The 26751-nt window shown below is 38.3% G+C and overlaps 1 protein-coding gene across 6 annotated transcripts; it reads right to left on the reverse strand.

The window, feature by feature from the left end:
* Positions 1-274: 274 nt before the first annotated feature.
* Positions 275-26436, reverse strand: LOC576487 (zinc finger RNA-binding protein). Of its 6 annotated transcripts, none has more exons than XM_030977403.1 (20): positions 26304-26436; positions 24915-25112; positions 24368-24552; positions 22944-23138; positions 22199-22527; positions 21035-21220; positions 20063-20252; positions 18918-19040; positions 17639-17820; positions 14450-14595; positions 13684-13933; positions 12490-12671; positions 11549-11729; positions 10583-10721; positions 8436-8521; positions 6272-6367; positions 5625-5736; positions 4550-4647; positions 2272-2419; positions 275-1728 (listed from the first exon to the last, which is right to left on the reverse strand). In XM_030977403.1, exons 1-20 carry the CDS (start codon positions 26351-26353, stop codon positions 1646-1648), a joined length of 3159 nt encoding a protein of 1052 aa, XP_030833263.1. In that variant the 5' UTR covers positions 26354-26436; the 3' UTR covers positions 275-1645. The 6 variants fall into 6 exon arrangements, with proteins under 6 accessions (XP_030833263.1, XP_030833264.1, XP_030833266.1 ...); XM_030977404.1 differs by having other exon boundaries at positions 22944-23135; positions 24915-25115; positions 26304-26429; XM_030977406.1 differs by having other exon boundaries at positions 275-1725; positions 24915-25115; positions 26304-26429.
* Between the last annotated feature and the right edge of the window lie 315 nt (positions 26437-26751).

Consider the following 26751-nt stretch of genomic DNA (forward strand, 5'->3'; position numbering starts at 1 on the left):
CATCATGTATACACATACATCCATCTCACAACTGCCATCTTATACAAATTCTGTTTGGCCCCACATTATATCACTGCTTTACATCTCCACCCCCCCCCCCTCCCCTCTCCCCTCGAGGCTTTATGAGCTTGTAAACACTATATGCTGGCAGTGGGCACAGTCTTGCTCTGAACAAGAAGTTACTTGCTCTGAATATACAAACAGAACAAACCTCATCTTCCTTTCATCCATCCAACATAAACCACATGCTTCTACATCAAGAGTACATACATGATTTTATTTAGTAGCAGGAAGGTTTATTAGCAATTTAAAATATTGGATGCACATTCAACACACAAAGGATTTACAATGATGTGTATAGGATTTTCAACTTGTGAAAATTGTTATATTCGACTACAACTTGTAAATGAAGTCTACTTGCACAAAAACACTGTAATTAGTTTCAATGAATGGCTATATAACTCAAAACTGATTACATCTGATATACATGTAGTAGAATGCTTAATTGTTCCCTAACCCAATGTTTGCAGCCTAAATAAAACTCTATCCCTTTCAAAAAGTCTAATTGAGAGTGATGAATATCTTAATTTGAAATCAAACACTCACAATTAAGTGATACAACTCTTCAAGCTACGGTGCACATGATTCCTTTTCAACTCAAATCCTGTTTCAACATCATGACAAATTAATTGAATAACACTCCTACATATGTCAAGAGCAATCGAATATGGATAGTGATTGAATAAATTAATCATTTACACCTAATACAAAATGATGCAAAAATAAAATAACAAGAAGGACAATTACAAAATATATCTCAATGAAACATCTAGCAATACACTACTTCAAGACTTACTACTAACGACATGTACAGAAGAAATGTTCATCCATCGCCACATCTAAAAATGAGACTTTAACACAAGAGTTCTTTTTACTTTTTTGTTAGTTTTTGTGGCTTACACCCACTACTGTAGAACGTCCAGCAGCTAGACCAGACACACAAGTAATTATGATTTTTATCCTATATCCCCCATAAGACTTTAACATATCACAAACAGCCTTGCTCTACCAGGCAATTTCTTTAAAAATCCCCTTTATCAGAACAGGTTACAATTACTGATTGAATCTGTTATAAAACATACATGTATTTACAAAACAAAACCTCCATATTTAGTGTAATCAAGAGCAATGAAGAGCCTGTTTGCTACAAAGGACAACAAGTAAATCTCAGCAAGGTCACAGTGATACTATATACAGTTAGAAAACATGGATAGAGCTCAAACAATATGGCTTTGGTAACAACGGTCTGATGTACTTTATCACGTTTTCAATATTTTGAAAGCCAGCTTTAGACATTTAAATGAACATTTACAATAACGAGACGGAAGTGCAAGTAGAATTGTTGAGTTTGCTTTTCCACATCAAGGAAAATAAGGATATATGATATCTACACTTGTACATCACATGATTGAAAGCAAGTGTAAAGGAAAGAGTGGGGAGTAAATCAGAATCCAGCACATTAGTAGGTACTCTTTCTTCATTGTAATAAACATTGAGGAGGGCAAGGGGCTGTCACTAGAATATATACAAGGTGAAGTCTCTTTGATTGAGTTTGGGGTGTGAAGTAGCCCCCCTCAGCGTTCCTCTATTCTGTTCCAGCACCCTCTGTGCCACCTGTCTCCATACTGGTAGTGGTATCGCCTTCCTTCTTATCTTTCTTGCCCTCTGCTGTCACAAAATAAAGAAATATTTATTAATATAAAATATTCAATATAAAAGTGTATAGATTCTTAAAAAGAGGTTAACATTTAGAAGAACCCTCTAAAACTTAGTACCATATCAATCTTGTGGCAACTTTTCATTTCAATATTTTATTTAAATTGTATTCATTTCAAGAATAATTTTAAAGACTTAGATTTTCCTTATACCTGATTGCTCACTTAGAAAGCGTAAGCTGGGATAAAGTATTTCCAAATCACGTATTTATCTTTCCTCTATTACAATGACTTGATCAAAGCAATGAAATGAAATAATCTCATCACAATTAAATTTAAATTAGATATCATTGTTCTAAATGTATTGCCCCTTTTCACATGTTTGTTCATGGCTTATTCCTTGTTGCTGCCATACATGATGGCCCTCGCAAAATCAACTCTTTTCATCATTACATGCACATAAAATATCTGTAAGTTGATAAACACTGTCGATTCATATTAGAATTCTCTGAATGTCCTATATTATCCAACTACCCATGAAATAGATGACACTCACCATCTCCATTCTCGCCACCCTCTGAATCCTCCATGCGACGCTTGCGGTTGTTACGTCGGTTGCGGTTGAAGTTGCGATTCTGGGAATACATGGGCTCCATGGCCAACACCTTGTGGACTTGACGGAACACGATCAGTCGCAGTGCATGCTGGGAATGGAAGATATGATGATATTACAATATAGTAATAACTAAATTCAGTTATACTAGATGTTAGTGGGAGATAGAGGAGCAGGTAACCAGGGCCCCGTTTCATAAAACTTGTTGTCGATAACGAATGCTAAATTTCTATGACAAATTTGCTCTCAATCAATCAAATGCCACAATTTCAGTAGCTTATAACAGTTATCGTAGCTTTGTTATTGATAACCAGTTTTATGACAAAGGGACCTAGTCTAGAAGAAAATAAATATCGCATCATCTGTAGGGAGCCAGAAGGGATGAAGTGAGTTTTGAATGATAGAAGTCAGCATCCTGCCAGTCTGAGCAGATAAAATGGCCAGAGATTTGGTTTTCAATGGCATTCTTGCATTTTATTATAAGCCCAAAAGAACTGCATTCATGTCACAAACATCTTCTAGGTAATGAATGTCATGGTTTGGAGGTATAACAGTGATTTATTAAGTTTCATGTATATGTTTGTATGAACAGTACAAATCAAAATGAGGTAGAGTAGTACAAATTAGGACAGTCTATTTAATCCTGTAGTGAAATTAGTAGATGTACTTCCAGAGCCTTCTCATCACTAACTGACATACATGTAAGAATGGCTCTAGAGGCATTGGGGATTCTTAATATCTGCAAACGGGAAGCCAATCAGTGATGATAGAAGCATCAGTCTTGGAGCAAGTTTGCAAATAATTGTTTTCCTTGATAAATGTACTACTTGGGCGATAAAAAGGTCCTTGATGAGTGGTTCATTGATACCGAGGTAACTTGGAAGATATGTGCCATCTCATTAAACCTGCTTTAAAGGGATAGACCAGTTCTGGTCATGCGATTGCATTGTGAAAGAAACGTTGTGGAATCGATCAGAAAAGGTTGATCATCTAGCATATAAGTATTGGTGTGTACTGCAAGGTTCTGGAATCATCAAAATGATAAAAAACTAGATGGAATTTTGACTGCGCGCAGTCGAAAATGATGCCTCCGCCATAGAGCAATTTAAACAAGTTTGGACTTTAAATCTCCAGTGGTTCTTGAGATATCATGATAACAATCTCAATGTATGGAATTTCATAAGTTGACCTCTGTGACCCTTGACCTTTGACCTACGTGCTCCAAAATCTAATCAGATTGTCTTCCTATGGTGATACACACTATCATTAAGTTTGAAGTTTAAATCTCCAGTGGTTCTTGAGATATTATGATATGGTGATACATACTATCATTAAGTTTGAAGTGAAAATTCTCCAGTGGTTCTTGAGATATCGCGATAACGATCTCAATGTATGGAATTTCATAAGTTGACCTCTGTGACCCTTGACCTTTGACCTACGTGCTCCAAAATCTACTCAGATTGTCTTCCTATGGTGATACACACTATCATTTAGTTTGAAGTTTAAATCTCCAGTGGTTCTTGAGATATTATGATAACAATCTCAATGTATGGAATTTCATAAGTTGACCTCTGTGACCCTTGACCTTTGACCTACGTGCTCCAAAATCTAATCAGATCGTCTTCCTATAGTGATACACACTATCACTAAGTTTGAAGTTTAAATCTCAAATGGTTCTTGAGATATCGCGCTAACAAACTCAATACAAGGAATTTCATAAGTTGACCTCTGTGACCTGTGACCTTTGACCTACGTACTCCAAAATCTAATCAGATCGTCTTCCTATGGTGATAAATACTATTCCCGAGTCTTAAGTTTAAATCTTAAATGGTTCTTGAGATATTGTGATAACGGTCAAACGGGACGGACGTATGGACGTACGGACGGACAACCCGAAAACATGATGCCTCCGGCACCACCTTCGGTGGCGGAGGCATAAAAATTGGCCCAGTCTTGGTAAAGACAAAGTAACAAGTACTGTACACAGAAATATGTATATGGGACTACACGACCACGTGGCATAAAAATCTGTCCTGATTTTTACGATGTTACATGCCATATTCAGAATATGAAGGCATTTGAAGAGCCATGCTTTCAGGGAACATGTGTTATCTGATGTTCTTCCACCCTTACATAATAACAATGATAACACTCACAAATTATTGTTCACCTCTTCCCAGAACTCAACCTTCTCTTTAAACCTGCTTTAACCATTGCTTACCTGTGCACTAGCTGTTATGTCTTCACATTCTTGAGGGGCTAGGTGAGCCAAGGCATCAGCTTCATCCTTCTCACATGGATCAAATAATCCGGGTCCTCCTATGATCATCAAAACAAGTGGCAAACATTCAGTTGAGTTGCTAGATGCATGTCTTATTCAAGTATTAATTAAAATAGAGGGTAGGTACATTCAGTACATGTCATTAATATTTATTGAACATTAGTCGTACTGTGCAAATGATTCAGTATTGCTTACAATGTGCTCATAGTCAAAGACAAGTGTAAATACACAATTTAAGTTACTACTTCATCACATTTGATCACATATCAAAGCATTGGTCCCTACATGAAATCTTGAACAATAAATACATTAACTTTGTGCAGTCTATACTACCAATAGTAGATGTACTTCCAAAGCCTTCTCATCACATAACTGATGTACATGTAAGAATGGCTCTCGAGGCATTGGGGATTCTTAATATCTGCAAACGGGAAGCCAATCAGTGATGATAGAAGCATCAGTCTTGGAGCAAGTTTGCAATTTTTTTTAAAAATTCTTTAAAAAAAAAGGTGTAATATTCAGACGATAAAAAGGTCCTTGATGTGTGATTTAGTAAAAGAATAAAAGATAATTAGTAGCATCACATCCCATAATGCTGTGGTAACTTTAAAGATATGCGCCATGTCATTGACTGGCAAATTGAATAATTTAACATATGTTTGATGTAATTAAAATGGTGTAATTCTCCATACTAGCCATATGATTTAGTTGTGTTGAAAATTTCTGTCTGTTGTTGATCTGAAGCAGTTCTAATTTCCTACAAAATTTAATATTACATCATGACTGATTACCTCACCATACTTGTAAACTACGTTTAAGTTTTGAAGGAGTAAGTAAAGTCATTGATGATACGTACCATCAATTCATCTCAATACAAATGTTCTCAAAATGTCAATCTCAGATACTGCAATATTTCAATATCATGTTTAAAAAGAACAAGATTATGAAGAAAAATGATAAAAAAAGAAAGAAAAGAAAAGGTTGAAGGGTAAAGAAAAACAAATCTCTGTCATACCTGGCAGGAGCAGACCTCCAGCGACGGCTTCAAAGACTCGTCTTAGAGCATCCCCAGGGCTGAGGGGCTGACCAGCACTAGCAATCACCCTCTCACAAAGCAGCTCCAGAGGCTAATGTAGAATAGATTAATACAATGCGGAGCTTTATCATTTTCTTCAAAATCTCAGAAAGGTATAACACAAGATATTCTAATCCTAGTTTTGTTAAGAGCAAACAATCAAATTAGATATTCCACAAAAATATACCACTTTTGTAATGTAGTTAAAGAATATTCTATCTGCTACTGTTTGCTTTTTTTTTAAAATCTGCACCTTCACCTCTTGACGATCAGCATATTTGCGATGCATTCATATTTTGACGATTCTCAGCACATATGCCTTTATTCAATATCATCATTATTATTATTATTATTAATTTAGCGTCACCTGTGCCTGGGAGGCGAAAAAGCGAACTGAACCACTGTAACCCTCCGATCTCTCCTTCTGGTATAACTGATTGGGGGTGTGCAGGTGGACCACTACACCCGGGTTTCCCCCTACTCTTATACGAATAGTGCAGTGGGTTCTTAACGTGCACAGGTGGTGACTCTCCACAACACGGTGCCTCCATTTAATGTCCTATCCGTGGTGTTACTTAGTAACTTACCCATCCTCGTAGCGGTGCCCAGGTAGGTACACGCTCACAGAGATCCCTTAGAACTCGGATGATGACCACACAGGATTGCAGACCACCAGCTCTAGCCTAAGACGATGAGAGGAGAGATAAAGACACAAACCATCCAATCAGAACGAGTCTTACAACGCTATCAAGGTATCTATCAGGGTAATCATGGTAGTAAATATGATATAATTCTCAATCTAGTTTAACATTACATGCAATACAGGCTGGAATTCACAAAAAGGGTTCATCATAAACCATGGTTTTATCTTCACTAAGCATACATGTAATATGCTTATAGCATCATGTCCAATGAAAAGGCAAATAACGCTCCAAACGTGTGTATTGTAGTAAACGGGAGAAGTTTAAACCATGCCTAAATCCAAGCCACCTTTGTGAATTCCAGCCATTCGGTATGAATGGAGGAGGACTACTTTGCTAGATCAATTAGGGCCTTAGAAGGGTGAACTGTACCACAGAGACCATATCAATGTTTTAAACATTACTGTTTAAGATTGGATTATGTACTTATCTGATATTGGGTGTTAAATGTAATTATTTGATATTGGGGATTAATAAGTTCCTTTGGCATATGGGGTTAACCTTCTTCTTACTCTATATCAAATTACATCAGCAAACTCCATTGATAGAGTTTGCTGATGTATATCAATCTAGTTTTCATATCGTACTGTGTAGTTTGTAAAGGTATAACTACGATAACATCACATGCAGACACAATCATTTGAAATTAATAATACATCAGACATTTACAAGGCTGTTATAATATTTACAAACCTATCCAGATTTTGACGAGACTAAACAAAGAGGAAAACATAAAATAAGAACCTTTTAAGCTAAAATAATTATAATCATACAATTTTTTTGAGGTTAAATAATTTAAGATGAAGGAAGAATTACTATAGGATTCATCATTTTAAATTGCAGACAGCTTTAGGATTGCAAATTTTCAAAGACATACATTTTTTTTCAACAAAAGAAGGATATCCAAATGTTTCGGGCTAGGTTTACATCAATTTCTTTTTCTACCTGAATCTAAACAGTTACAGAGAATCTTTTGTTCAATGTTGCATTAAGGAAACTACACCCACAAAATTGAGAGGAGGAAATGGGACATAGTTGGTAAACAAAATGATTATATTGGGTAACCTCAAAAATTTGTTTTTTTCATGATAGAAGCATAATTATGTCAATTACCTCTAATTTGGTCACACACACACATACAAACTTTGTTTAATGCTTGTTTAACCCTTACTGTACTGGGCTATTTTGAGCACCCTCTGACTGGGGGGGGGGGGGGGGGGGGGGGGCCTGGGAGGCCCCCCCCTATGATCTCGGCCGTCGATTGTCCGATGTACACGAAAATTTGCATGTTTGTAGATATTTACGTAAGGAACAAGATGGTATAATTAGTTTTTTCCGAATATGCAAATTTTTGTTGTTAGCCTAATTAATTATGCAAAATGCGCTAATTTTATGCATTTTACAGAAAAGGTTTCAAACTCCACTTTTTGAATGTTGAAACTCATTATTCATATGAAACTTCTTTTCTAACACAAACAAGTTATTTTAATGTAATTAATAATGATAATTTATGCAAAATTTGATGCGATTTTTAATTTTTTTTTTTTTTTGATGACATGCGCATACTAATTGTTATGTAACGCCTTACAGGTATATCCGATTTCGACGAAAATGGTATCAAAATGTGCGTAAGACTTGAGGGAAAAAAGTCATGAAACGACAATTCAAAATTCCAAGCGGTTGCGACGCAATCTCCGAAAATGTCGAGGGGGGGCCTCCCAGGCCCCCCCCCCAGTACAGTAAGGGTTAATAGGGGAGGGGCAATCACTCAAGTGTCATCATTGATAGCATACAGGGGATAGTTTCTACATTTCAAATGAACTTTAACTTTAGTTTCACATATGAACTAAGGATTTTTGTATTTATCATGGGCAGCAGCATCTGTTTGAACACATATCATTTAAAAAATCCTTTTCTACATATTATCAGGATAGAATTGTTCTAAACTCTCAAATGGGGATTGCTAACGTATCATCTCTCATACATATAGACACACACACAGACGGATGGACAGACAGACCAAATCAATTAGAGAATATGATTATCGAACCTGGAACCACTTAGCATGTCGTAAAGCAGCCAGAGCTTCAAGGCATTTTTGCCTGCAGAGGACGTCCGGAGGATCTCGAGCAGAATCTAAGGCATAACATGGCAAGGATGGGTGTTTGATCATATCAGTGACCCCAGGTCGGACAAGCTGACCCCTTCACCCCTTGACCATACGCCCTCCAACGTAGATCTGGGGTTATCAGGGGTCACAGGGGAGTCGGTCTGGCGGACAAGGCACCCCAGCATGAACCGTGCGCAACACTCATTTTAATAACCTAACAATTTAGGACCAATATCATTTAAGTTATGGTAAAAGAGTATTTTTCTCAATAAATAAAGAAATAAAAGAAAATTAAGTGAGAGCAATTTATACTTCTAATTCTATATTCATTTTAAATTTGGTCTTTTAGTTATATCCACTCAAAATATGCAATATGCAAATGCTTTCAAGTAGACATAGATGTTACGACATTCAGTCATAATCTGCCTAGATAAGTACCTATAGTTCCTCTTGTTTATTATTTGCTGCACAAGGGCTTTTGTTTTAGGACATTTTTCAAGTTAATAATTTAATTTAGAAATTGAAGTTTTAGTTTATCAGATTAGATGAGATTACCCCAAAAAAAATCAATAAAAGAATAAAACTTGAAAAAGCCACATTACAGAAATGAAATGTAAATATTTGCAGTGCAAAATCAAACAAATCTCCTTCTTTGTTTTTTAGCATGAAGACATTGCAAGAGGACCTATAGCAAATGGGGTGAATCTTCTATTCAGCTAATTTCAAAGTTTAAATATGTGAATAATATTTTGATGAAAGCACACTTTTGTCACGCCTTTTGGGGCCATCCTATCGTCCGACTCAACCCTTTAACTTAGACCCAGAGATGATCAAAAATCCTCCACTAGGCTGCCGACCGACCGACCCAATCAACTTCAATAAGCCCTGTGGAATAGAAGGCTTTGCACAGAGAAAACAACTTGGAACACAAAACAAATTGTGGCAAAGAGTTACAAATTCAAATTATTCCCATTCTAGCCAACAGATAATCAAGATCTGATCGAGCAAATAAATTGATGATTGCTCACAACAGTTTTTCTCTCTTTTTTTTTGGTACAAGCCTACATCTGTTTCATTTCATAATTTCTCCGTGCAAACATTAACTTTAAGCCTTCACAAAGGTAAATGATGTTATCTTAAAACAGTAATGATACAAAGTCCACATAAAACTGATTTTACATGATGCTTTGAATATCTGACAAGTTCATTCAACCTTTAAACCTAGCTCCTTATATTTCCATACAATTTGAATATAAAAATGAATTGGTAATGAACTCAGTATCTTGAAATTTAATAGCATCAAACAAAAATGGAATAGGTGGACTTTGTTTGTTTTTCATATTACTGCACCAAATATAGCCACTATCACCATCTTAAATATGGTTATTTGATAGAAGTAATAACTATGAAAATAGATAAGTTAGTAAATACTCACCTATAAGAAAACAGGGTTAGAGAGTACAAAGTCATGTAGTTAGAACATTTCATTTTGTATCTATTTTCAAAAGAAATTTCTTGTTTGAATTTCAAAAGGAAAATCACATCTGTTTTTGCTCAACATTGCAATGTTCAATTTTACATAGAGATGAAAAATTGTACGTCAAGCAATGAGTTGAATGTTTTGGAGAAAAGAAATTGAACAATAATGCAAGGTTTTTCAGAAGTGAAATATGTGGGCTTATGGTCCATCTGCTTTGGGTTTTCATTTTCATCCACATTTTTATTTATTGTTTCAGAAATATTTGAGAAATTTATCAAATCTGTTCTTTTCTCTTGGTCATGTTCGTATTTTTCAAAACATATTTATAAATAATTGTGTGATCTTTCTTCTTTGAATCTCTTAATGTGATAGAGGCTTTGAGAGGTGCAGTCTTTGTGTTCAAAGGCCCACTCCCTGGACGACACCTGGCCAGCATGCAACACCAAGACCGAGAGTACAACGCAAGGAGTCTATTGATCCTCCCCGGTCGACACCCGGTGATGAATCACTGCTGGCTGAGTGATCGCTATGGGATGAGGGCCTCTGACGGAGGAGGATGAGGAGGAATGATGGAGATGGAGGAGGGATGCAGGAAGGAAGGACTTACCGGCTGCATCAGGAGATGGTTGGTCCCTGAAGGCAGGGGAGGTCAGGGAGACCGTCATGGTCATGGCTGGTTCCTTGGTAACGATCAGACCGGCCTCCTCAACGCACAATCGAATCTCATACTTCTCCTCTGTGATCTCCTGCAGGGGTCCAAAAGAAAATATTTGAGAGGTGGCTGCAATATTAGAAACATTTACTTGTTTGTAGCCTTCAAATATTTTTCTTTCTAAATTGAGACCTTCTTTGTCATATAAGCAACAATATCTGATTCATTGCTGAATTATTTTCAATGAAAGTCATTTTTTTTTTCATATTGAAATGAAATAAACAAACATAGATAGACACTACATCAGTAAAGTTAAATAAGTCTGAAACAACCACACATACGAACAGACTGAAAACAGTGTGCATGTACTTCCAAAGCCTTCTCACCACATAACTAATGTACATGTAAGAATGGCTCTAGAGGCATTGGGGATTCTTAATATCTGCAAACGGGAAGCCAATCAGTGATGATAGTAGAATCAGTCTTGGAGCAAGTTTGCAATGATCTTCATATACTGCCATAATGAAGTCTACCCAGTGCAATTTCAAATATTACAGTCTTGCAAGTCTGTTACTGTTATAATTGCTTCAATGATATCATTCATCTCAAAAACAAACAAGATAATTGTGTAGTATATATCTTCAGGTACTAATACCAAAATTTGTTGAAATATGCTTGAAACAAATTATATTCTTCCAATGTTATTTGTGATTTCTGATAACACTGATATAGCTTCTCATTGAGAGCACCATCTACAAAGCTTATCCTTGAACTCAAGGAACTATACCCATTGTAAATGATACTTTGAGAAGCTAGTTAAGTTGGATAAGCCGGATGAAGCATTTCCATTGTACAGAAATGGGGTGTTTAAACTGCATGTACCATCAGAAGATAAAGTTTGATTTGAAGGAGGTTGCTTACCGTTAGATGTTTGGGAAGTAGATTGGCGATGCGTTCTAGTAGAGTACGAGTGGGCTTCTCGGCACACAAGATAACAAGACCCATGTTGAGTGCACCTCTGAGGAGCAAGCCCTTGGCCAGGACACCTATACGCATCACTCCCTTCAAGACACGAGGTGGGAGGGGCGCCTCCTTAGCTGGTCTAAACAACGTGAGAGAGAGAGAGAGGGGGAAGAAAGGAATTAGGCTATCCTCATCGAAATAAAAAAAAAATGTAGCAATTTTAGCCAACTTCAGAAAGAGTAACTGACCTTGATATTGTTACACTTTGTCCAATACAAGTTATTCCATATCATGCTGATGAAAGTATTTACACAAAACATATTGCAAGGAAAAAACATAACCTACATTTTAATCATAAAGACTTCATTCAACAGAATTCATCTAGTTCCTACTTCCTACCTACAAATTTACTAAAACTTGGTACTTGCTGATATGTTGTAAGTTGTAAGTTGTACAACACATGTTCCAGTGATAATGAGTCTGCACTCATTTTCCTACACTTACCGACTCCTCCACTTCAACCTTGGACCAACAACATTCTTGGCCCTAGACCCAACTTAAAACCCACTTTCAACTCTAATGCTAACCCTATATCTTGGACAAAATAAATCCTAGAGTAAATGATTCTGGACCAAATATCAGATCACTACAATGATTGAATGCCACCCTCAGAGACTCTCTGGTAAAACCCCTCTGTTTAAAGACTATCTGCACTAGTTTGGCAAGGGGGATTAGACCTCCCTGCAAGGTCACTGACAAGTGGTTTTCTCATAAAATCAGCTCTCAATTAACATAAGAAAAAGAGGATCATGGGGGACCAACGGGCACCGCTTAGGCATAGTTTTCTACATAGAGGGAGCAAGTAGCTATAAGTAGTACAGTGGGGCTTTAATGCTTACTCTTCTTTCTTCTCATCTGCTGCTGCACTACCCTCTTTGGTAGCTGGTTCAGTCTTGGCAGGTTCTTTGGTTTCTTCTACGACTGGTTCAGGTGGTGTAGGATGGTCCTCTTCAGCAATGTGGTCAGACACGCCCTTCAATGCCTTCTCCATCTGACTAACCATGTTCTGCACAAGTTGTAGCTACATGGGATAGAACAACAATAAAGAATTTTAGATTAAAGATTCTATTCCAACCCAATCCAGGTATTTATAAAGCGCCAATATCTAGTCGCTAATCAAAGGCACTGATGAGACTGAAAAACTGTTCATGATTCTAACAAAAAAGCAGTGACTAATTGTAAGCAATCTAAAATAGGTATGTCTTTAGTTGAGTTCTGAAAGTGGATAACTAGTGACAAGAGCGAAGGATGTGGGGAAGACCATTCAACAATCTTGGTACAAAGGCAGTAAATGATCGATCCCCTACAAGAGAGTGTGTACGAGGACTCTCAAGCAGGTATTTACCTGCAGATCGCAAATTAGTTTGAGGGTTATAAATAGTCAACAAGTCTGAAATGTACATAGGAGCATATCAAAGCATTGCCTTCCATGTTAATAAAATAATTTTGTATTAAATTCTCTGTTTTATTCCATTCTGAATATCTATTACATGATACAGAAAATTGACTTCCATTGGTGTTACATTTACATGCAATGTGAATGTAAACATAATGTGCATGTTATGGTTTACTGAGATCAAAAGATGATCAATAACAGACTGATGGCAACATTCTAAAAATCAGACTTATGTTCTTCAATTATAAGGATACTACAATGTATGTACTTCCAGAGCATTCTCATCACATAACTGATGTACATGTAAGAATGGCTCTCGAGGCATTGGGGATTCTTACTATCTGCAAACGGGAAGCCAATCAGTGATGATAGAAGCATCAGTCTTGGAGCAAGTTTGCAATGATTTCAGGAAGATGTCTAGGAGCACAAATGAGTATCCATTGAGTGTACAAATTATATACAAGAAAAGTCTCTTCCACAACCCTTAAACGTTTTTTGGAAGCACATAGGGACATTATATCACGCGATGTTCACTAGAAATGACCAGAGTAATATGTTATATCATACTTTGATATTTGCTTCGTAGGAAGGGGGTATTAATTCATCATTTTTATCTTATAAATGTAATTGTTCTTACCTCCTGTTCTGAAGGATAGATAGAGCCATGCTTGGACATGACATGACGGTCAATCTCTGTCTCGGTACGCTTGACCTGCATGACCGGAGCATCGACCGGGACGGGCGGCTTGGGTGGTAGGGGGCGGGGCAGATGGACGCCACGGCGACGCTGCCATTCAAAGTACTCCATCTCTTGTTCAAAGCGTCTTCGCTCCTCCCAGTAGCGCTCTTCCTCCATGCGTCGCCAGTACATGTCCTCTTCATATCGCCTGTGATAACCAAACATCAGATAAAAGAATGACAAAGTCTTATTCCATTTCCAAATCTAAAATAGATCTAATCTTCAAGATAGATTCACTATTGATCAAACTTGCCATGCATCATGCTCCTCCTGTTGAGGCTATTGTCGATTGCAAAATCAGAAGAGTGTAAATATGTGTTCAATGATAAAAGTTAATGCCTTTATAGATGGGTCTAAGCAGATGATATAATTCCATTAACTACAAAAAGCAAATATTAGCCAAAATACATCACTATGCTGTAAGTAGTTTTATTCTAAAGGAGCAACCTTATCCATCCCTAAAAATTTCTTTGGTTACCAACAGGCAACTGAGATTAAGCTAACTTGTCAACAGGTTTAACCAGACATTTGCTTTGGGGTTCAAGCTTAGGGTCAGGGTTAAGAATAGTGTGTGGTCCAGGGTGGAACTTAAACATTTAGTAACTAATCGCACAGCACTTGTGACTGGAACACATCTTGTAGAACCCTATGATCTTGTCCGTACCTCATCTCTTCTCTCCACTGGAATTCCTCCTGCCTCTGCCTCATGAACTCCTCCTTAGCCATCTGTCGTCTCAGCTTCTCTTCCTGGAGTTTGCGGGATCGGGCCGACGGCTTGATGTCCACTGGGTAGCTGGGGTCAACTTTCTTCTGCAGGGTCAACAAAAAAAAAGAACAATGGTCACTTATGTCAGACTCAGCATAGCTCCACATTGACTTATTTTATGCAAGGGACAAAACATATGAATCAAACCTGGCATTGGAATCTTGTTTTGCCCTTAAAAAGCTTTTAGAATAATAGCAAAAAATTATGTTTTAATGTATCTAAATAATTTGCTAATTGCACTCCTCCATTGTAAACTACGTAAAATAAAATTGCATCTTGAAGGTGCTTCAAGCAAAATATGAATACAGAACTAAGCTCTGCAGGATGATCCTTGAAAATTTAGGATTCTACAGTTTCTTTTTATAAAATTGTCTATAACCATTGATGCAAACACCTCTATGTTTGAACAACAAAATAACAGCTTATATTGATGCATAGAAATAATGAACAAATTGTGTGTTGAGAGCAAGATGATTTTTTGTACTATAACTACGCGGAAGCAGGAGACAGCCCGACTCATTCACAAACCAAAGAGTGATGTCCCTTGCTTGTGGGTAGTTACAGTACAAAATGGAAGGACATTGATGCTCTGTTAAATTATGAGAGTTAATGCTTTTAAGGCTCTTAGCAGATGAACATTCATGCTGTATACTATCACCTTCCACTGATTCAATGGGTGTGTACCTTCCTGCGGTTTCTCCCACACAATTAAAATGTATGGCAGATGACATCAAAGGCATTGGGGATATCTTTATGTTTGCAAACGGGAAGCCAAGATGTGGTATGGGGGGCACCAGTCCTGAAGCAAGTTTGCACATTATTTAATATTTAAAGACTTCCAAAAACGATTTCATAAATGAATCTTAATTTAAAGATAAAGTTGAGTTCTGGTCATGCGATTGTATTGTGAAAGAAAGGTTGTGGAATCGATCAAAAAAGGTTGATCATCTAGCATATAGGTGTGTACTGTAAGGTTCTGGAATCATCAAAATGATAACAAATTTGGCTCAGTCTTGGTAAACTTACAAGCACTGTACACAGAAAGATGTATATGGGACTGTGCGATATCTATCCAGGCCGGATAGATATGATAATTCACCAAATATATCAATTAGTAGGGGGTTTCTTTGCCGGTTTCATTATTCAGGGAATGTCTCCAAGCCTTCATCATCAGAGACTGGCAAAGCTCTGTAGAATGCCTGGTATGCAAGAGGTATGACATTCTGGTCACACAAGGAAACAAGGTCAGACAGCCTTCTTGACTGCACTGATCTTGAGCAGATCATGATGAAAAACTTCAAGTCTCAAGTTACTCATCTTGCGGGAGGAAGACACCCTAATTTCTCGCATCTCATCCCCAAATGAGTACCTAAACTGCATGACATGGGGGTTCTGCTTCTCAAATTTCAGGTGCTTGATTCTGGTCCAGTAGACACGATTACCTGAAATGTCCTTTACCGTATTTTGGAGAAGCTCTGAAGCGAGCCTTTGAAGATCAACAAACTCATGATGGTGAAGTTGTCTGACATGATAGGGCTTGTTCCTTCTAGCCAGACTGGCAATAGTTGCCCACTGGTCAGGGTGGTACACAGGGACTTTCCTCTTGACCGTTTCTATAGAGCTATGCATACTGTCTACCTCCATCTGGGTATGACCAGATTTGAGAAACGTCTGCTCAATAACAGAAAGAGATGAAGTACGCACAACATAGAGCGATGCTACAGCAACATACTTGTTTCTGTTCTGCCCACAACAGCAATTACTGAAAAGAATGACATGGTCAACACAATCAGGCAGCACTTCAAGATGATTGACAAGGCATGAGCCTATCTCACAAGAACCTCTCCCTCCATCTCGCTCCACAAGAAACAATGGCCATCGCCATTTTCTTGATTGTATAAGGTGAGATTATATGTCGACAGCTTCCTCTTGTAAAAAAGAAGGGAAGCATTACAGGAAGGGGTTGACAAAACCTGCTGTACGTCGAAAGTAAAAGATTGAAAGCTGTTGTCCTGGTTTGCACGCTGCTTGTCCTTCTCTTTGTCCTTCTCTTTCTCCTCTCTGGCTTTGATTTTGTTGAGAATATGATCTTCCTGATCTTTTTTCAAGCCTTCTTTTTCATTTTGTGAGGCATTGTCAAAGGCTGTGCATTTTGTAAATTCATCGTTTTTAGGCACATGAAAGCCTAAATTAAGTTCACTGTTGAAAACATATCTATATGTGGTTAGAGATTTAGGATATACGGTTTCTTTTACATACATGTCATACATCTTTGTCAAACTGAGATTGCCAGGGAGGTACTGACAGGATGTCGTACTCCTACAGTAGTGAGAGGGGACAACTTTGAATTTCTTGATGTGAGTCCTGATACAATCAAGTTCAGTCTCATTGCTTTTGTTATGTGGCCGATGATGCCCTCTCTAATCTTGTGCAAAATTAGCCTCTTGGTTATTTTTTTTACCTGACTGCTAAGAAAGCATAAATGCTTGTAAGTAAGCAACCAGCCGGCCGACGGCTTTATGTCCTCTCCGAGGGACCTGGTAATGAGGATTAATGCCTTACTAAAGGGCACTAGCGCATCAACTTGGTTTTGAACCCGGGTCACTGGATTACGAGACCACTGCTCTACCAACTGAGCTATCGCGCCTCCTTTTGGACAAGGGTGTACCAAACTGTCTTCTGGGAGATAGCCAAAGTGTTCAGGAAATACTTCAATCTTTTCACCATCTATAGGAAGAGAATATATTCTAGTGATGCGTGATGCATTCTCCTTTGTACCATTTTTCTTTCCCCTGTTCTTCTCTGTCCCACAATGGCGAATGAAATCCCCCTGTTGTTCATAATATCATGTTGCCCAGTATTCTGTGAAGATGTTATCCCGAACATTTTCACTTATTCTCTCCCAGCATTTTAATCTACATGGCAAAATTTGTATCATCACGTATTAGTTGAAACATATTCTTTCACATGATTGGTGACGAGAGCTTCCATTTAATTTTTTAGAGAGGGGAGCGTTTCCAAAACTGGTCTATACCTTTAATCGTAACTGGTACAACTCTATCATCTCTCGTGCAGAATTGAACTGACCTTGTACTGAAGACGATGCCTGCGACCTTTCATGTGCATCTCTTTGGCATTAGGGTCATTGAACTGGCATTCACAGAGCTTGCAGTTAAAGCTGACAAGCTTGCCTTCCTCGTTCTTCAGTTCCTCGATGTAGTCCTCACCGACCGGTAGGATGTCCTTCTCCATGTCTAAATCATCCTTATCTGTGGTTACAAGGGAAACGGATGCACAATCAAGCATCGTTCAGACATCACAAAGTCAACAGGCTACAAAAGTCGCTCAAGCAAACTAAAACCATTAGACATGCAACAAATGTACTGGCAATTGGGGAGGGAAGATAAGCAGCTGCATAATCCTTGAAGCAAAATAATTTTATCCCGACATTATAACAGGGCTTGACACTAACAAGCTCCTGAGACAGATGATCGTCCAAAATCAAGTAAAGACCCCAATTTTTTACATTTTTTGTAAAACCTAAGACTCATGCATTGGGACTCTAAATAGTTAAATCCAGACCCCAAAAGTTAGGAGCCCTACAATAGTACTAAGTTATACAGACAAGTGAAGTGTATCATAGGATCTGAACCTTGGAACCAGGTTTTTTAATCAATTAATTATTTGATACAACCCAAGCATACTTTATTGACCACTTGCCAGTCTACTTCTTATAATTCAGAACTTATAGCTATTTAATCACTTGTGAATTTGTATTGATTTTTCATGTTTGTTCCTTTTGATTATGCCTTTACTTGTATATTTAATAGAAAACTCATAACTCCTTTAATTAAACTTAATGAAAAATAATCATTTTTATTTTTTTTTTTACCATCAGATACCATTCAAGTCACTTTACACAAAGCTTTAAATTTTGATGGAAAGTGGATAATAATATTTATATTTAAATTTTAAATTCCAAAATTGTCTTTGTTTGTAAGCAATATTTTTATAATGTTAGCATTATACATGTATAGTTACTTTTATTTGCTTTAATATTTATTTTTACAATATTGTGTATGATTCCTTTTAATTTGTATGATGTTTTTAACGTTTTGAATTTTGTAAATTCATTTGTAATTTAGCCTTTGGCTACAATGAGTGAATAAAATACCTTGAATTGAATTGAATTGAATTTATTGCACTGCGGCAGATTAATTTTAAGTTTAGATCTAGACTTGATTGATTATGGAACAACTTGTATGTGGAACAACCTGTATGTGGAGCAACTGTTGCTGTACCATGTTGAACATTTGCCCTTATAATGTTCTTATTCCATCTTGCCATCAAAGAAATAATATCTTACCTTCAGCAGTCGGGGCAATGACGGGTGTTGTAGGAGTTTTAGGAGCAGGAGCAGCAGGTGTTTGTGCAGTCTTTTGTTCATTCTTCTTCTCAGCATCACCTGTAGTAGCCAACTTGGACCCACCTGAACAGGTGAACAAGGAAGACAAGGATCAATAGAAGGTAAATCAATGTCAATTACAATTATACTGAGGGAGATATTTCTAGGAAAGACAAACTCTATGGTTCTTGCAATCAAATATCCTTTCACTGCTTTTCATATCGTTTACAGAGAGCTAAAAATGGCATTAAGTCACAGGTTGTAACTGAGTGTTCACGCACTTCTGGTTCTAAAGAGACAATGTGCGATTACAAAGATGTACTTCCAAAGCCTTCTCATCACATAAGTGATGTACATGTAAGAATGGCTCTAGAGGCATTGGGGATTCTTAATATCTGCAAACGGGAAGCCAATCGGTGATGATAGACGCATCAGTCTTGGAGCAAGTTTGCAACAGTCCTATCAAACCCATCTAAACTTCCTAGCAGCCTTTTTGACAACTCTCTCTTGTCATCTCATTCTATTCTAAAATTTACTACTCATCATAAAAAAATAAGAGACAGAAGTAAGAGCTGTAAGCCAAAGACCAGTCAAGTCTGGTCAGTGACTATACTTGTGGCTGTACATGAATACCATTATAGTAGACTTTCACCAAAACATATGGAAACTTTTTTAAATGCAAAGGACTGGCTCTCCTACACTGGGAATCTCCATTTAACTACCAATGCAGGGGACAGCTTTTAACCACGATTTCCTTGTAGAGTCTGAGAAGGGAATATGATGGCAGGTTCCTGCACAAACTCCATTCATCTGTTCATGGATTTGAAGGACATGTTCAAGCTACTGCCTCCTGTACGTCACAGACCACATGTAAGATTTTAGGATACCTATCATTGTACCAAGTTAATAGCCATACAAGAGTTTTTATCAGACCAAATACAAAGTGGAAAGACAAATATGAAATCAATTTGTGTTCATAACTCTACAATACTTTGCGAGGTACAGGGCAGTCAATAACCAAAGACACTATAGACTTGCCCTGAACACACGCGCAACCTTCCACTCTAACGGCTCTACCAACCAACAGGGTCAAGAGGTTATCTTACCAACAAAAGTGATCTTTGGTGTGACCATCTTCTTGATAGGCTGAGCGGTCTTGGGGGCAGTCTTAGAAGGCGTGGTCTGGGTCTTGGCAGTCCCAGCGGTGGAATTGGTAACAGCGGTGGCCTGGTTACCAATCTTGACTGGCTCAGACGATGGGATGGGCTTGCCAAGTTTGGTGTGTAGCTTTAGTACCTGGTGTACAACGACGAGGAAAAGATTGAAGGGTTACTGATGTTCAGTGTGTCTCAGAACATGAAATAAGAACTTTGGAAACACTATGGGATAAATCCCTAAATTGTACCTCACTCTGAAAGCTATGCTGGGATCGGGTGCATGTGCAGTCAATGACCAACAGCGAAGTATAAAGAGTTTATACAATTAAAAGTGAGAGGTGCAAGTTAAAACTATGGCTGCTCTGTTTACAGGAGCAGAAATCAGTTTACAGAAGCCAAAATGGCAGCAATAAAACTTACTGCTTGTAACCTTCAACAAGTATCAAGTGAAATCTTTACCCATTGCCTACTGGAACCGGGTGGTTCCTGTGTTAAAGCCAATGGAAATGGGAAAATTTGGTAATTAATTGGTTAAAATTAGTTTGCTTGAAAAGTTCCAAGTTATAATACAAGTTCATGTCAATAGATGTACTTCCAAAGCCTTCTCATCACATAACTGATATACATGTAAGAATGGCTCTAGAGGCATTGGGGATTCTTAATATCTGCAAACGGGAAGCCAATCAGTGATGATAGAAGCATCAGTCTTGGAGCAAGTTTGCAACATAAGCTATTTTTCCTTGTCACTAACATTTCTTTACCATATATACAACTTGTTTTTACATACCAAAGTCGTGAGTCAGACTGAGAATCAAGCTGTTGGTTTGTATGAAATCATAAGTCTCATAGCGGTATATTTGTAATTTTATTTGCAGAACCTCCTACTCGATCCTCAACCTTTAGTGCATGTAGAGTGCCTACCTTTTGATGCTTGGATCCTCTGATGTGTGCATTGTAAGCATCTAGACCGGTGCATGAGACATCACACAGTTCACAACGGTAGGCTTGAACCCCAGACCTGCTGCTTGGTAGGTTGACACTAGTCCCAGTCTTGCTGGCTAATTCCTTCTTCTTATGCTTCTGACCCTCCAGATGCTCCTTGTAGGTCTACATGAGAAATACAAGAGATCATTTAATCACATGATATATAATAATGCCACTTTGTTTTGGGTGCCCTGCCTCCCAGGTGTTAAAGACCGTCAATACTACTGGGCCAGAAGGGATTAGACAGGTGGCTATCTCATCAACTCAGCTCTCAACTAACATAAGAAAAAGAGGATCATGGGGGCCCAACGGGAACCGATTGGGGAAGTTTTCTGTATAGAGGGAGCAAGTAGCTACAAGCAGGACAGTGGGGCTTTAAGTGCTATTTGTGAACATTTTACAGAATTATAGAATGTAAATGAACTGATGTTTCTTTGTTTATTCCTAAATGAGGACCAAGTGGACAAATTCATTGTCAATTTCTAACATTAGTTAAAATTTTAAAGTATACCTAATAGCTAATCACAATAAACAAACTGAGGCCAGAGTGACTGTAACTTGATTTTAAAAAGAACAAACAAAGACGGACACTTTATCGGTCAAGTTGAATAAGTCTGATACAACCACACATCAGAACTGATGGATAACGATGTACATGTACTTCCAGAGCATTCTCGTCACATAACTGATGTACATGTAAGAATGACTCTAGAGGCATTGGGGATTCTTAATATCTGCAAACGGGAAGCCAATCAGTGATGATAGAAGCATCAGTCTTGGAGCAAGTCTGCAAAGATCTTTATATACTTCCATAAAGAAGACTACATAGGGAAAATTTAAATATTATATAGTAAATGATACTATGAGAAGCTATATAAAATACCTCATTGATAAAGCATTTCCTTTGTACAGAAATGGGATGTTTAAACTACATGTATCATCAAAAGATAAATTTTCTTTGAAGGAGTTGCTAACTGTTAGATGTTTGGGAAGTAGATTGGCAATGCGTTCTAAAAGAGTATACCTAAAAGCTTATCATAATGAACAAACTGAGGCCAGAGTGCTGTTACCATAGCAAATAATGGATCATAGATGACTTACCCTAGGTCCAGCACAGCTGATCTTACAGACATCACAGTAATGTAGCTGAGTAGGCTTTGGTGGTGCTTTGGTCTCCTTCATGCCGCCACCAGGGCCTTTGTTACCCCCCTGCTGCTGGAATCCCTGGCCTTTCTTCATTCCCTTGTAGCCTCCTCCTCCCCACTGACTACCCATCTTCACAGTCTGCTGCTGTTGGTAATAGTTGGTGGCTGCAGAGTAGATGGCTGCATCGTAGCTCGAGTACTGGTTGTTGGGACCACCACCACCGCCGCCGCCTCCACCACCACCGCCGCCCCCGCCTCCCCCACTGTTGTTATTACCACTACCTCCTGCATTGTAACAAAATCATTTATTGGTTCAGATAAAAGAAAGAAACCAGCCACATGCCTACTATAACATGTATTACAATAATAGCAACAAATTCCATTGCTTAACAATGTACCTGGAGCAGACTTGTCACACCTGCATATTAAATCACTAGCACACAAATCTTTCATGTCTTTCAAATTCTAAATCACCGTCAGATACAGCTGCTCAAATAGATATCCACTCAGCTTTGAACTGAAAATTCATGTGAATTTAATTTACAACAAATATTCAGCACTAAAAAGTCAATTCAGAGCTCAGAGACTAGATACTCCTTATGTTATTAATTCAGCAGAGGCCAAATGCCTTCTACTTTCAACCAGAGGTACGTCTCAATGCCCCCTCTCAATCTCCTTCCCATCCTATTCCCTAAACTCACCGCTATACTTGGACTGGCCAGAGTAGGATGATGATGAGGTGGTAGCATACGTAGGAGCTGTGGTCTGGGCAGCGTACGCATAGGTGACAACAGGTGCCACCTTGGGCTGGGATGGCTTTTGAGACATGGACTGATGTCCTCCTCCGCCGTACCCTGATCCTCCACCAGAGGTGTACACAGAACCGGTTTTTCCTGCTAGTCAAAGATAAAGAAAACCCGTCACTCACTTAAATTGTGTAGGATAAAATGAGCTTCAGTTACCACACTTCAGAATTCAATGGTAGTTAATTGGTTAAAATTATTTAAAATTGGTCTAAATTATTCAAGTCCCGCTGGTTCCAAGATTTTTTCTGACTTGTTTTTCAATACAGATCGATCAATCAATCTTATTTACTGGGTGTAAGCCACAAATATGTTTAATAATGGTTAAAATTAGTCTGCTTGAAAACTTCCAAGTTATAATACAAGTTCATGTCAATGATACTATAGATGTACTTCCAAAGCCTTCTTATCATGTAACTGATATACATGTAAGAATGGCTCTAGAGCATTGGGGATTCTTAATATCTGCAAACTGGAAGCCAAGATTTGATGATGAATGCATCAGGCTTGGGGCAAGTTTGCAACAAAAGCTATTTGTCCCCGTCACTTGCTTTTATATACCAGTCTGAGTCAGACTGAGAATCAAGCTGTTGGTTTGTATGAAATCTGAAGTCCCATAGCGGTATATTTCTACTGTGAAAGGTACTGTATCTATATTTGTTGGATAAGAATGATATTCAGTTTCCACACTATGTTTCCATTAGGTTTTGTTGTTGTTATTTACTGGTCCAAATAACTGCATTGCTTCTTTAACAATTAAGAATCAAGCTGGTTTTGCTGGAAATGCAACCCCATTACTAGAACTCACTGTAAGCTGTAATTCTCTCAGTTGCATACACAAAAGATGAAATCTTTGCAACTATACTGAAACGTAGGACTGATAGGATCTTAATCGAGATTCATAAACACTACCCTTATTTACTAAGAGTACAGGTAGATCCTGTAATCCTTAGTCACTTCTTCAGGGTTGGCTAGGTTCTTCAGTCTCCAATCGGTGCAAAATAAGTGTTGTTATTTTGCACATGCGCATGGTAGAAACGGTTTGATCATAATAAATTAAATCGTTCAGACCACCAATATTTATCCAATCTTGTTTTGAAGGTATCGATGGAGTTTGAGTCTTGAGGAAGACTGCTCCAGTCGGACACCACTCTGTTAATGAAAAACCATACCCATAACCTTTCTTTGAGTCTCTTTGAGTTAGGGTATTGATTGAAGTATTGACTGATGTAGGGTACGATACGTAATATTAAAAGGAAATATACTATATCACATATCTACATGTAGAATAAATACAGAAATACAAGGGAATACTCCTTTACCAGCTATTTTCCCCCTCTGGGAGAAGTAGGATTCCGTGGCAGAGTGCTGCTGTGTTGGGGCTTGATAGTAGGTCTGCTTTTGGAATGCTCCGGTGCTTGGAGTCTGCTCAAAGCCATACCCTGTGCTATCCTGGTATGTCTGGGTCGTTTGACGAGCTGGAGTCGGGTCCTGGCGCTGGGGAGTGCTACATCAAGAAGGGTGAACAAGTTTAGACGGTCAAGTGCATAATCTACTGTGACTAGTAATCTGCTGTTTACTAACAAACTTAAAGGATACAGATGAGTAAATCAAGTCCATTAGGATCCAAACGATTTCTTCCGATGCATGAGGTCGGAATACGTCTTTCAGTATTTGTTTTTTAAATATCTTCAACATTGTGCACTTACTCCTACTTAGGCATGATAAAATCACTTATTACAATATGTACGATTTCACATGATATTGAAGATGTTCATAATGATCCCACTGGCACTTCTCCCACCCCCCCCAAAAAAAAAATGTTATCCTGTTCAAAAACCTTCTCTGCAATTTTATTACATACTGTACCTGTATCCATAACCTCCAGGTTGTTGACTTGTGGCATAAGCTGTGTCGTAAGTAGCTGTTTGGGTCTGTCTAGGTGTTGCTGTAGATGCATAGACAGCTGTTGGGTGTGTGGCTTGGGCAGGGAACAGCTGTGCAGTGCCTTGGGCTGCTGCAGCTGAAGCATGCTGCTGGGCAGTGTATGTTGTAGCCTGAGGCTGGCTATTATGCGATAAAAGAAAATGAAGGAAATAACAGAAATTAAGAAAGTAAAAGTTTAAAAACGTCAACTTCACAATGAGGATCACCTGAACTTCAAATTGACTGTATCCCTTCATTATAATTGTTTACCATGTAATTACAGTAAATCACCCATTCCCGCTCTCAAGTCTCAACACAGGCAAAAGAATGCCAATTGAGGCTTGGTGATATCAATCAATGCCATTTCCAGGTGTGACTTAATAAAGTTTGGGCTAACCACAGATATTAGCAGAAATTAATTTTTCATTTGGTCTCGCTCAGTCTTGACGAAACCGATTGCGACTTTTTGTCTGAATACCAGCAGGGAAGCTGGTTCGAGAATAAGGATCGTTCGCATAAACGAGGATCGTCTGCATAAACGAGGATCATTTTTGTTAACGCAGACAGACGCCTCCGCAAAAATAAGGATCGTCCGCATTTTCGCACACGTTTCATATTTCCGCTCCGCACATTGGCGGTGCACAAAACGGATTCCGCAATGATTTTTTGGGATGTATTTTACATATTGACTTTGTACAGAGACTCTCACGTTTTATAATGAGCGACGAATCCTTGAGAAGACGGCCAACCCAAGACGGTGAACTACCGTTTTTTGCATCACCAGGACCAGGGGCCTAGCCCTAGGGGGCAATTTGGGAACCCGAAATCTGCAGAGCATCGATGAAAAAAAACGTCCGCGAAAATGCAGATGATCTCTATTTTTGAGGACGCATTTTTTCCGCGTTTAGGAGGACGATCCTCATTCTCGAACTCTTCACGCAACCGACTTTATGTCTGAATACTACTTGAAAATCTATCCTCCTTCCCTGTGTTATTGCCCCAAAAGAAAAAATTCATGGTTCGTTTTATCACTCTAACATAACAAAATCAGATACAAGTCGATAGATTATCATTTGATGAAATACAACCACTGAACAAGGTTACACAGAGCTCACTAATTTCATTCAACATGCTCAATCTTCTCAATCTCAGTCACCGATAGACCTAATCTGAGTAGAACCTAGGCCTAGAGTCTAATCACATTCACAATCACATTATTTACCACACTCCCAATTCCTATATTTCCCAGATTTAGCAACAAAATTGTCTTCTCCATAGTATTACTATAAACCCAAGTTCAATATGTTTTTAGATTGCAAGTCGAAATCTCACCTATACTGCGTTCCTCCGTGGGTAAAACCGAAATAATTTCCTGACGCCATTCCTTCCAATCACAGATTTACATGAACAAATGTCTATGCTGCATACACACTGCACTTGCACTGGATACTACAGCGCTAGCATGCATGCTAGAGTACATTACATATATACAAAGCATACACGCGGTACATGCACGTATTATTACCGGTGTAGCCTCCAATCGGATCGGCCGACGCTAGGCGCTAGGCCATGTGGTCATTGATCACGTGACCTTGTTAGCTGTATAATTATCTTCGTGCATGTAATTATCACTGCACTGTTCTCAATATTTATGTTGACAAGTCATCACCTTGATTGACGATGTCGTCGGAAGAGACAGCGATTTAGGAAGGAACGGGGGGGTCGGGCCCCGGGCTAAGTATATGATTATAAAATACATATTTTCTCTTTATAAAAAAAA

The sequence above is a fragment of the Strongylocentrotus purpuratus genome, unplaced genomic scaffold (genome assembly GCF_000002235.5).
Source record: "Strongylocentrotus purpuratus isolate Spur 01 unplaced genomic scaffold, Spur_5.0 spur5_scaffold_9, whole genome shotgun sequence".
Classification (NCBI taxonomy): domain Eukaryota; kingdom Metazoa; phylum Echinodermata; class Echinoidea; order Camarodonta; family Strongylocentrotidae; genus Strongylocentrotus; species Strongylocentrotus purpuratus.

Coding starts and splice junctions, on each gene's coding strand:
- LOC576487 (XM_030977402.1), bottom strand. CDS start 26,353: ATGGCGTCAGGAAATTATTTCGGTTTTACCCACGGAGGAACGCAGTAT. Junction 11,730..12,489: donor GCAGATGAGAAGAAAGAAGA/GTAAGCATTAAA, acceptor CACGTTGTTTAG/ACCAGCTAAGGAGGCGCCCC. Junction 5,737..6,271: donor GGGCACCGCTACGAGGATGG/GTAAGTTACTAA, acceptor ATTCTACATTAG/CCTCTGGAGCTGCTTTGTGA.